This window comes from Simochromis diagramma, unplaced genomic scaffold, assembly GCF_900408965.1.
Source record: "Simochromis diagramma unplaced genomic scaffold, fSimDia1.1 OVJJ01000669.1, whole genome shotgun sequence".
Taxonomy (NCBI): domain Eukaryota; kingdom Metazoa; phylum Chordata; class Actinopteri; order Cichliformes; family Cichlidae; genus Simochromis; species Simochromis diagramma.
In genome coordinates this window covers 2,340,999-2,354,027 of record NW_024387458.1, presented here as the reverse complement: position 1 = coordinate 2,354,027, position 13,029 = coordinate 2,340,999, and the positions used below count along the sequence as shown (strand labels likewise).

At 43.4% G+C, this 13,029-nt stretch overlaps 1 protein-coding gene across 11 annotated transcripts in view; it reads right to left on the bottom strand.

Moving 5' to 3' along the window:
- Positions 1-10,828, bottom strand: part of baiap2b (BAR/IMD domain containing adaptor protein 2b) — a 71,208-nt gene extending 60,380 nt beyond the window's left edge. For 5 of the 11 annotated variants that reach the window (XM_040014466.1, XM_040014467.1, XM_040014470.1 and 2 more), the window contains exon 1: positions 10,528-10,826. In XM_040014466.1, the coding sequence (XP_039870400.1) occupies positions 10,528-10,602 (75 nt within the window). In that variant the 5' untranslated portion in view covers positions 10,603-10,826. Of the gene's footprint in view, positions 1-10,527 lie in introns of all 11 variants that reach the window. The other 6 variants (XM_040014462.1, XM_040014463.1, XM_040014465.1 and 3 more) reach the window with 3 other exon arrangements.
- Positions 10,829-13,029: the final 2,201 nt, after the last annotated feature.

The following is a 13,029-nucleotide window of genomic DNA, read 5'->3' as shown; positions in this document are numbered from 1 at the left end:
TCTCTCGTGGGTATAGCTTACATTAGTGTTATGGCTTCACACTGAGAAGCCTTCTCACTGAAGACCGTGCTGCTGATCATCCATCACATATCAACAAACACATATACAGAGGGGTTTTTAGAGCTCCCAGTCACCAAAGCTTTAAAGCATGTGACGCACCGCACAAAAGAAGCAGTGCATAACATTGCTGCTAATGTGAAGAAAGCAATTAGCAGTCCCGTACTGCATATATACAGTATGTGGGAGTGATGAGCTGAGATATATGCACCGTTATGTACCGTTAGTGCTTTGCTGCTGTCCCTTATTATTTGTTTGCAGAAAATGGATGTTATTTGCCTCTGCTCAGCCAGTGTGACAATCACGGCGCTAAAGACGCCCTGCTTCAACGCCCTCAGGAGACGGGAATACAGCGCCGATATGCCGTGTGTGTGCACGCATGTGCACGTGCATGTGAATGTGTGTGAAGTCAGCCAATTTCCCTTTCAGATGAGCTCTTATCTGTGTGCAGGCAAGCAGCAGGAGAGTCAGCGCCCCCTATTCCACAGATGCAGCTTTGGAAGGAGTGAGGGAGGGGTGAACTTCCGGCAGCCATATATGGAAGTGCTGGAATCTCCCCCCTTCCGTGACAGGGCAACCCATTTTTTTATTCACCTCACGTTCAGCTCATACCACAGGAAAGCTGACGGGGTGGTAGGAGAGGCGAGAACGAGGACGTGAGGGAGGAAGGGGGGGGGTAATGGAAAGAGAGGGAGTCTCCACGGCTGCCGTGTTGAAGGAAGGAGATCATCATCGTCATCGCCTCACAGTGACGCATCTGATTCAGCCGGTGCACCAGTTGTTCTCAGATTTACACGTGAACGAATGCATGTTCACGCGATCACATATGTTCCCACAAAGTATTCATGAACACCGTAAACGAGGTCAGGTTTTAAATCTGAAAATGACGGGAGAAGATTCATCTTGGCACCGCTTCCTCCGCAAGGGTACAACAAATGAAAGCGTATCAGCACATGTGTGATGCCAAGATGTGCCGTTTATCTCAAAGGAGGCTCTGTGTGTGTGTGTTAGTAACGAAAGGATCAGATAATGACACATTTCTGCTTTTTAAACCCCTCTAAGCACATCTTCATCCCCTCTCTTCTTCTCTCAACCTCAAATTTCACTTTAAAAGCCACTCCAGAGCAACATCTCCAATTGAACAAGCACACATACATACAGCAATCTTCCATAAACACCTGCTTTTTCTTCACCCCTCAGGCCTTTCCCCTTTAATTACAGTCTAATTAGTGTAAGAAAAGAAAAGAGCAGAACAGGGGATCCACACCCTTGTCTCCTCACACTCTTTCTATTGAGATCCAATCCCTGCGACTTTCCTTTCATCCTCTGCCAAGCCCCTGCTCCCTGGCAGCCTCCATCTCTCCTTATCTATCTCCCTCCAGCTCAAGTTAGATAACTTACCGATGTGCTAAAGGCTGCTGACATGCTGCAAACACACAGCAGACGCCGGCAGTTATGTTGTATGACAGCTATGGAAGCTGTGTCGTAACAGAGCAGTTGGTGAAATCTAAATAATACAGAGTGCAACTCCATGCACTGTGCACCTGCACTGAGCTGACGCCTTCTGGATGTTGATTTAGGGTCCAGTTTGTGTAGTCTATGTAAAGAAATGTAAAACAGCACAAAGGATGCTCACAGCTCACTGATATTTCTAAGAATTTCAAGTCCACACATTTAAGAGGTAAAATGGCTGAAACACAAAAAGCATCTCGTTTTTCTGGGTACATTTTGTTCTTTGTGGGTGTTCTTCTTACTCCCACAGATGACTAGCCAAACATGCACAATATTAACAAAGTAAAACGCTTAGCTACAGCTGCTAGCCATCTTAAACATCATCTGCCCTGTGAGGAAAAGAGGAAGGTCTTCTTTCGACACTCAGTACTGAGCCGGGGTTAAACAGGCAGAGCTGAAAATTGAAGAAAAAAAAACGGAGTTTGCAGCTGTAAAAGTATTACCGTTATTAACAAACACTCACTACCTTCTTGATCTCAACCGGTCACTTTATTAGGTACACGTTGCTGGATATCCGTTTACCTCCAGAAGACCTTTAACTCTCCATAGCACAGATTAAACAAGGTGCTGGAAACATCCTCACAGATTTTTATCCTTATCGATGTGACTGCATCACACAGCTGCTGCAGATTTATGAGCTGCACACGTGATGCCAATCTTCCATTCTACCACATCCCAAAGGTGCTCTATTGGATTGAGATCTGCTGACTGTGGAGGTCATTTGAACTCACCATCATGTTCAAGAAAGCAGTTTGAGATGATCTGAGCTTTGATGTGTTATCCTGCTGGAAGCAGCCAACAGAAGCCCCACCCCTGGATCTTCTATTGTCCAATTTTGGTGAGCCCCTGCGAACTGTAGCCTCAGTTTCCTGTTCTTAACTGACAGACGTGACACCTACTGTGTTCTTCTGCTGCTGTAGCCCGCTGGCCTCCAACAACAATGTGCTATACATTCAGAGATGATCTTCTGCATACTTTGGTTGTCATGAGTGCTTATTTGAGTTACTGTTGCCTTTTTATCAGCTCAAAGCAGTCTGTTCATTATCCAAAACTGCTGCTCACTTTTTGAGAGTGTTTTCTGTAAACCCTACAGATGGGCTGTGTGGGAAAATTACAGCAGTTTCTGAAATACTCCATAATGTATTCAAATTCACTTAAATTCAGCTTCTTTCTCATGCTCAGTTTAAACTTCACCAAGTTGCCTTGATCATGTCTACATGTGTGAATGCGTTGAGTTGCTGGCATGTGATTGGCTGATTAGATATTTGTGTTAACAAGCAGTAGAACACGTGTGTTCTTGTGTGAAATCATCTTGTATGGGATTTCTCGCAAAAACGAAGAAAGTAGATGTACATAAATAATAATAAACAGCAACAGATGCATTAAGCATCATAAGTGAAGCATTAGGGTACATTACTGTTGGTTTCATGCTGGAAGTGTTTTTTAAACCACTAAAGCTAAGAAATACTGTCCTGAAGTACTGTAAGCTGCAGTTGCACCAAACTGCTGGTGCAAATTTAATAAAAGCAATGACTATTTGACAGAAACTGAAATTGTACCATCATATTAATACCTGCGAGATCTGTGTAAATAGAGAAACTGTGGAAATTTAGGATCGGCAAATTCTTGGCATCTGGCACTCTTGTGAGCTGCATGCTAACTGTAATCATGCTTTTTAAGCAATCCTCTTTAGCTCTGCATTTTTATTTTTTTGGCTTTTTGCACACAATTTTTCAAAAAGTTTTGCAGCCCTACAACTAGGTTGTTTGTCCAGTGCTCATATGCACATAAGCATCAGACACTTTAGCTGCTCCACTTTCATGAAGATGTACTATACATTAAATCAGTCAATGCACAACAAATAAAAGCGCCACAGAGTGTTAGCCGTGACTCTGAAAACATAAATTAAATTAACTTTTATATCAAACATGTGCATAACTGCATCCCCTTCTACCTGCACCGCTCCCCTCTTACATAACACCATCACACACCCCACAACGCTGTCAGAGACCGTCACTGTGACGCTCACAAACACGACTGCTGCCCAACGATCAGTGACAAGACACACAAAGCTAGAACAAACCCTGAAGCTTGAGGAGGCACAGTTTTCTGCAGGGACTGAAGCACAAAGCCTGCGATATAACGCTGAACAGAGACAAAAGAGCTGAAAGCACTGTGACTAATCAGAGAAGAAAATCACTGGTTTGAAACAATTACACTGGAGTAATCTGGCCTAAGCAAAGCATCTGGATTCAATAGGTTTTTATGCACATGAGCAAAGAGGCCGGAGGCTTGTTTTCACCTCAGTGACCTTTCAAATGTGAACAAAAGGAAAAATGACCAGACTGGTTTAATCTACCCGATCGGTACAGAGGTGGGACTCGACCCAGAAATATCCTTTTGTGGTGTGAAAGAAGGAGGAGGAAGAAATCCTGCGGAGAGGTCTCTGCCAAAAACCCTTCACTCCCTCAGTCAATCCACTGCTAACTTTTAAGGTTCAATTTCCTAGCAGATGTCCTGCTTCTCACCTGTGGTGCTTATGAGCTGAGGTGAGAACTCTAATAAGAAAGCAATGAACTAATAAAACAAAAAGAGGTTGTGGTACAAAGAACAGAAGTTCTAAAAATAACCAGAAACGATTAATGTTGATAGTAGTTCTCTGCTTATTCGTCCACTTGGCTAAACTGAAAAGTCTGTGTTCATAGAGAAAAAAAACCCGAACAGATTGTACGTGTGACAGTGGGGATAAAGTGTTCGGTAGTATTACTCACAACACTCCCAAAACACGCACACGCGACAAAAAATCCTCCCTGGAGAACAAATACTTTGGGCTTAGTAGGAGGACTGCCTTATGTCTTTCGGAAGTTGGACCTGATAGTACGACAGTATTTTACGGAGGATTTATGACTCCAATCAGTTGATAACATTCCCTGGTGACAGTCAGGCAATACAAAAACTAACATAGCATCTTAAGGAGAGATTGATGCTGCAATTGAGACACTTTGAAAGCTTCTGTCAATAACAGGAGAATCAGAGGTGGGGTGGTTTCTTTCATCACCTGCATATCTTACAGGGAAGCAAACAAGCGCCTGTCTACATTTCAATCCTGTCTTTTGACAACTGCCTCAAATAATAATTTCTCCTCAGAAAATCATTCACTGCAGTTCTGCTTTAAGCAACAAAACAAGGCATGAAGTTATCACGTATTTTTATCAATGAATCTATGATTTTTCTTTTGTTAACTGAAAAAGATAAATGCCCACTTCACGTTTTCAGAGAATCTTTTGATTCCTGGTATGGCTCAACCAACAGTCCAAATCCAGACACTTACAGAAGCAGGACTCTGTATATGTTCCAGCTTGTTCACTATAAAAAGCAGTGAACAACATATAGATATTAATAATTACTTTGTACAGCGTTTCATTGAGATCGGTCCATCGGTGCCAAATGACCATAACAGTCGCTTTTATATTGTCCAACCCTCAAACAGCCCCCCATGAGCGAGTCCTCGTTCTATTCTAGCGTCTTTACCTTACAATATAAAGCACCTTGAGGCAACTGTTGTTGTGATTTGCCAGTTGATTGGGGGTTGATGGAAGGCAGATAGGACAAAAGGCAAACTACATGAGAGAGAGCCAGAGTTTAATAATTGCTAATGATTAAATGCAGAGTGAAGCATAAACACAGAGGGGAAAGAGAAACACCAAGTGCATCATGGGAATCCCCCAGCAGCAGGGTCACCTGATCCAGCCTATATGCTTTATCAAAAAGGAAAGTTTTAAGCCTAATCTTAAAAGTAGAGATAGTGTCTGCCTCTGAAATCCGAATTGGGAGCTGATCTCACAGAAGAGGGGCCTGAAAGCTGAAGGCTCTGCCTCCCATTCTACTTTGAAATAATCTAGGAACCACAAGTAAGGCCGCAATCTGAGAGCAAAGTGCTCTAACGCATTGATAAGGTATTATGTGGTCTTTCAAACACACAACTTGTGCTGTGTGGCCAGTAGAAAAACTTTAAAATGGCTCAATGCATATACAAATACCACAAACACACCACAAAAAAACATCAACTGACCTACTGATCTCCCTTTAGTCCACTCTCACCATCAAACACCTCAAACAATCGAGGCAGCCTCGCCCTGACACTCGAGCTTCATTCAACAACCTGAGCCTGCAGTACTCCTGGGATTACAATGCTTGGCTGAATACACTCCTGAACAAACATACAGATGGCATTTGTTCAGCAACCACAACAACCCGAGGAAACACAGTGTACACACACTGTCAGTGGGTAGCAAACTCGTCTCCGTGTAGTATCTACACACAGTCCTCTGGGACTTTTTTCTTGACATTTCAATCCACACAGACCGATAACTTCACTTCATAGTTTGGCTCTGTGATGATGTGCAATCTCACATCAGAAAAAAAACAAAACGCACAGTGCCAGCCACTCTCGCAGTACAGTACGGGAGCTGACAAACAAGTGAAACACACACATATAGTCATGAGGCACTGCTGCCCACACACACTCACTCGCATCCACTGATGTGAGTCATCCAAAAATTAGATTCAGCATCTTGCGTTTCAGCAGCAGAGCAGAGAGGTTAAGACTTTGGTCTTCTGCTGTTGAGTCCAACTTATTTTGCTCCGGCAGCTAACAGTCAGGCAAACAAAGAAAACAACAGGAGGCAGAGAAAACAAAACCAGCGTTCATCCACCAAAGGGTCATCGTGTGCTAGAAACACAAAGGATTAAAAACAACCATCGTATTTACCACATAATACTCTTGGAGGTGTGTTAACAGCTTCACAATGACATCTGTAATTTAATTACAGTTTTCAACCCTATAAAAGAACAACATCAAATTACTAGCAGACAGTCCTCAAAGTTGTATTTTCAAAGTTCAGCCGCTGCTAAAGAGCATCTTGGACTGCAGCAGCTTATCACCCTTGTTGTTCTGCGAGCTGCAGAGCAGAACCATTACTGTCACTCCTCAAGTCAACTAGATGGAGATGATGAATGCTTTATTGTTATTCCAAAAGAGCATACACAGGTTATTTTCTTATCACTTTCTTAAAGCACTCACCTGCCATTGATGTCTTCTGGGGGAAGAGGGATTCTCTTCATAACTGCTTGTTACCAAGTACGATGCACAATGGAGGAACATAAAGTTTCTAAATAAACACTCACGTTTTAGTCTTTGGCCACCATTGAGCAGAATAATAGGTGACCTTTCTCCACTCATAATTAAATCCACCTCCATGTGGCAATTAAAGGCAGCTGCTCACCAACACTGACACATTAAAACAAAAAGAAGTATTTTTTGCCCCAAAGTACAAATAACACCTTTCTCGGACTGTTTTCTGTTCTATAAATTGTATCCACTTCATATCAATAACTAATAAAGCTTTTTCAAACACACTTAGATAAAACATGCAAATACTCAGTCTGAGGAAAAGGTGGAATAACCTGGACATAACCAGAACATGATAAGATTCAATCAGCCTCTCAGCTAATCGTCTATGAATGTGCATCACTGAATTGGTGTAGCCTAGCTAATGTTTTCAATCATTAAAGGCAAGTCAAAGTCTAATTTAAACTGGGGACTTTACACAGAGGCATGCCCTCTGTGGGTACATGCTGTTAGACACTTTACCGCAATATCGTGTTCTGTAAGAGATGATCACCATCCTAACACCACAGGAGTGCATTCCTGTCATCCTGTCTGCGTCTTCTTTCCTCGGTGGAGAAACAGACGTGAGCGTTGAAGCGAGCACCTTCAGGCCTTTTCATCTTCCACGCTTATAATGAATTAATAAAGACCTGTTAGTTTCTTTAGCAGTCCCACACAAAGCTCATTGGACCAGCAATAGGCCTGCCATTACACTACCAACTGCCACACCAGTGAGCATCAGCCTCCTACAGTCAGCCCCCCATCAGGGGTCAGACTGGCAGCAGCGCCCTGCTTCAGCCTGCTGATGACAGGAAGAAAACCCAGAGCTGCATTTCTGCAGGTTGGCATTTTCATACCCGACCCCTTTGTCTTGTCTTTGGACAAGACAAAACCGCATCCTAACACAGATTTTCACAGAAGCTGAAACTGATGGTCACATTTTTTCTTTTTCATCTTTTTAATCCAACATAAGTTTACTTGTCTGACATTTCTTATGACCAAAGGGTCAGCAGCACATTCGGTTTGCCTGACTTATCCAACAAAAACTTCTTTTAAAAACAGAGTCAATCAACGGAGCTGTCCAGTCACATCAGGTCAGTTCTGTTTTTACTACGACACACCTCAGCAGGAGCGAGAGTGTGGGGAAAGGGAACAGCAAAGAGTCAGCAGTTTGGAGGCGTTTCATTTCCTTGTCTGCTCCACTCCGTGTGTGAGGAGGTGCAATCACAGAGGAAGGAGAGACTAAAATGGCTGCAATTAACATCACCATGCTGTACATGTCTTTCCAATGGTGTAGTGGGGGGTATCAAACATAAGGCCTGCTCCAATCTGGCCTACTGGACCACTTCGCAGATAAAGAAGACCACCCCCATCACCATTAAGCAAAGATTTAAGCCCAAAGAAATGTGCTGACAGATTTACTACAGCGGCATTTCTTTATTATGTAGGAAAACTGAGATGTTCTGTTGCAAGTGCACTTCTTTTTCATATTATTAAGATATTCTGGGGATTAACTGTGCAGATAAACCTCTTTACACTGACAGAAAGGGCAGTTTTACTGCTTCACCCCAGTAAAAACTAAATAAAGGGGGCTGCATGTGGCCTTGATGCAAAATGAAACATCCCTGGTGTAGCGGTTAACACATTCGCCACAGACACAAATTCCCTTTGGGGTTGCATCAGGAAGAGTATTTGACATTAAACTCTTCTGTTGTAAACATGCGGCGTAATCTCTTGTGGCTTTCTAGGCAGTAAAGACTCTCACACTGAGCTAAAAACAAACTAGTGCAAAACACTTTTTAAAATCTTTACTAAGTTGTCTTTCATTATTTTGCTTTTAAATATGAATGAACATATTTAACAATATGCATTGATTTGGTGTGTTTTAAGTCACAAAGTTAGGCTCTGGAGGGACAGCTTGTTAATGTAACCCCGGGATCAGATTAGTAGAAGGTATCAGTATCACATCAGAAATGCAATTTAAAGTATTGTATTTATAGTATTTATAGTAAGATAATTTGTCATCAACTGACTAATAAACCTATCACAAGACTGCCCACTTCTCCATCACGCAACCACCATTTTTTTTACCTATCCTCCTTCATCATCTTCCACCTCCTCCTCCTCCTCCTCTCTGCAGTTTTCTATCCAGCTCAGGCTATAGAACCCACCCACAGGTCGCAACATAAGGCAGCTAGCCTCCTGCTTGTGCCCCTCTGATCCCTTGTTAGAGTCTTTTGAGGGTTTGTGTATCTGTGTGTTGGCTGAAGTCGGCCCCAGTCTGAAAAAATTCCTATCATTTCCTTGGCAGCCTAAATGGTAATGTCATGTTACACCATCCCGCCTCTGTCACACAAGGAACCATGAACTCTCGCTGAACCAAACCCCCCTTCAAGTACATCTTTGGCTCAGTAAGCACACATGCCCTTCTCCTCCTGCATCCACCAAGTCGTGTCCTGCACGAAGAAGCTTTTAGGCACTCCGACTCTTCTCTCTGAGCATTTTTGCGGAGGCGTATGGAACGGTGACAAGTCTCCTCACATAAAAGGAAAGCCCTTGTCGTACTTCCATTGCTGAAATCTACCTCGCCTGGAAAGCTGCCCTGAGTGCAGTGAAAGTCAAGAGTAACACTTCTCCACCTCCACCACAGACACTGCTGAAAAGGGGCTTTGTCGTGGAAATAAAAATGGAGGACATAATCTTTTGCCACGTTTTGCCTCTCATCTTTCAACAAGTGCAGGGTGGTCTGCTCAGCGCATGCTGAGATATTTAAGAAACCTCTGACACCGAGAAGCAGTTTGTTTTCTTTTCTGCAGAGCAAAACCTTGAGCATGACTTTTCCAACCAGCATTTCAGATCCCAAATTGAATGCCAATTTGGGGCATCCAGAGTGCAAAATTACAGTTGACTTTTACAAATACCACCATGCTGATAATGACTCTGTCCTTTCTCTCTGAAGTGATCCAACTATCAACAGCACAGACACCTTAAGAAAAAAAGCCCAAATGTGAAGACTGCTGGGACCAACGGGGACCCCTTTTAGGATGCGCAGACTCCATAAATTAATGATCAGTCTCACTGAGGCAGATAATGTCAAGTTCACCTGCTCACAGCAGGATTTACCACTGAGGCTGACAGCTTCTGCTCTGCATAGTGTTGAAATAAATCACCCCAGGGCAAACTGTCAGTTTGCAGCATTTACATAACTGGCTCCCTCATCATTATTGCAAATGTAGCATTGTAGCATTGGGCACAGTTCAACCCTTTCCCTCAACCCTAAGGCAAATCAAATACCCCATGCCAAGCAATTTAAATCAATTACACCTCGAGTCATTGATTATCTATCGGGAATTTGTTACTCCTAACATTATTAATCGCTGTAATGTGACTTTGCTGATTTGACTGGTCTGACTCTGATTTATTATCACTTATAACACGTTATAGGCTAAAACAGGACAAATTATTCACCTTTAAGAATTTTGAGACTAAAATCCGTCTCCAACAGTTCAAACTCAGAGCATCAGCTGTAGGAAAACGATGAATAAACTTGAGCTGTTCAGGACGCATTTCCTTTATCAGTAAATTCCTTCACAGCATATATAAACCGGCACTTCTATTACTACAGTGGTAAGACACAGTGCAGGTCAGCTGAGACAAAGTTATCCGCTGTCTCTCCTCTGAGCGCGTCCTCTAAACGCCGCGGTTCACCGGTGCAGCAGGTGTCTCCGAGCGGCAGAAGGACGCACGGTCGGCGGATCCGAAACAAACTACCAAAGAGCCCGGCTTACCTTGTAGACATTCTCCGTTATACGGTGCACCTCGTCGGTCCGGGACATCCTTGTAGGCGTGTCAGTCAGAACCATAGACTAAGATTTCCTTTCGGATGAGGCTGGGAGGGTTTTCCGAACTGTAACAAGGGGAATGAAACAGCTGTTCGCGGGAAAGAGCGGCTCCTGTCTGCCGTTCACTGAGAGAGAAGAGCGCGTCTGGTCGTGGGATCCCTGCTTTTATAGGAAAGTCCTCCGCTGCGCCCACACCGGCTCCCCACGCAGCCAGTCAGTCAGTCGGTGCCTCTCGGTTGGAGCGCAGAGGCGGACTCACTCTGAGAGGGGCGGTGCTGCTTTCAAGGGCGGTGGGAAATAGAGTAACTTGCGACCTAAATTACAACAGTACATAAGGATGAAGCGGCAGGAGCCATCATTCTCCAGCGTATCACATTGAAGCCTGGGGGAAGGATAAAACGGATGTTAGCCTAACAATAAGCAGACATTAATTTAAGAATTCCCCCCCCAAAAAATAAGAAATACGCTCTGTTAAAAAATCTCAAAACTGGATTTTGGCATGTGGATCTAAAAGAGAACAAAGCAAGGACGGAGCCAAAATGGAGTCCAGGGGTGGCACTGGCCTCCGTAAAATTTGCTTGGACCCCCAAACCTGTGCTACCCCAAAACGGCAGAGGAGGTATGGAGAAAAGGTGTGGTCCTCCTAAATACAGTTAATCAGTGTCCCCCAAATCTGGGTTGGTTCCTCTCTGGTAGTCCAGCTTCATCCTTCCAAAGACGTGCATTAGGTTAACTGGGGACTTTGGGTGTAGGTGTGAATGTGTGAGGGTGAACGGTTTCCTGTCTCTCTGTGTTAATCCTGCCATATATTGGCAGCCTGTCTGGGCTGTATCCTGCCTCTTGTCCTATGACAGCTGGGATGGGCTCTGGCCCAGCTGCAACCACGAACTGGATACACAAAGAAAATGGATGGGCCCCACATAAAAAAAAATCACGTAAACATCCCTGAAAGAACCCACCCTAAAATCGTCATCATGACATCAAACAGTTGGTCCTTATATTCTGATTTAGCTGGATACAGCAGAGCCCCTGACAGTGCGGCAGCTTGTCCAAGCTGTACTCCACACCTTATTCTATGATAGCTGGGATAAGTCTCCAGCCCCCCACAAACCTGAATTAGATAAGTGGCGGTGAATAGATGGATGTATGGATAGATTTAGCAGTAAAATACAGTTTTTAATTAAATTAGCACAGATACTTTGACACGCTTTCTTTCATGGCTTTAGAAGCTGCTTTTCCCTGTTGGTAATCTGACAGGTGGTTTCACTGCTGAGTTCCTCCTACTAAAAAGCACTAATCTCATTTAAAATGTAAAGGCTGGTTTGTACTGTTTGACAGACTTTATAGGAATCACCTTTTTTTCTTTTTGGGAGTACAGACAGCTTGTTTGACATTAAAGACTTGAAGTCAGGGTGATTTTTCTTTGTTTCAGTTATCAGTAATCAGGCATCTTTTTTTCCTGATAATTGTAATAAAACCTGATTCCTTCGCCCTGTAGCCAATAATTTGTGTTATTATTATTAATATTGTAAGTCATCATGACTGAAACCACCAGGCAGTGTGCTCTTGTGTTATGATGCTTTGCACTGAGTCTAGAAATGCAGCACGGCTTTTAAAGAAGCCACACCTGCTCTGCTGTGTCAGCCACCCCACGCCTCCTCTGCTACAACCATTCACAAGACCTGACTGAGCAGCTCCATACAGAAACTGCAACAATCTTCATCCATTTAGTCGGTACAAATATTACATTTTCCAGTATCCCTATTCTTATAGTGATTTATTCAGTCTGTGTTTATTATTTCAGTCATTTAGACCCTCCGGCTCAGTCTTCCCTCTACATAAAAGGGGCTGTAAGATAATGGAAAGGGTTTTTTGTGTGTGTTTTTTTTGTGAAAATGTAAGTTTTAATAAACCCACAACAGAGAAAGATTTTACCGTGGCCCCATATGTGTGCCTGCTCTATATTTGTGTGGCGGTTGGGTGAGTGGGCTCTGGTTGGTATGAGTGGGATGGAGCCACATTTACTTGGATTTGTAAGCCCTGGATTGTGGGCCGGGAAATCCCACACATCACGATCTGAGAGCTGCTGAATGGGGATGTATTTAAATAAAAGAGACAGAAGCAGAAGATAACAGAAGATAAGTGCGAAAGAGGACAGTCATGCCTTTTTCTTTTCTGCAACACTTTTTTTTCTCTCGTTTAGTGAGATAGAGCAGATATTTAAGAGCAGCTTGTAGACCAGATAATAAAGTGGCACCGTGGATCTCTACCAGAACAGACTTATTTTGTTTTGTTCATCACATCCGATTAGAGCGAGTCCCGAGGAAACCAAACTGCAGACAGTTAGTGGAAATCAATCAGGCATGTTTGGTCTTCGCTGGAGCAAACAGCAGCCTTCCCACTGTCAGCGAGGCTATTGATTTAGTCCTCTGTGAATATTCAATCCCC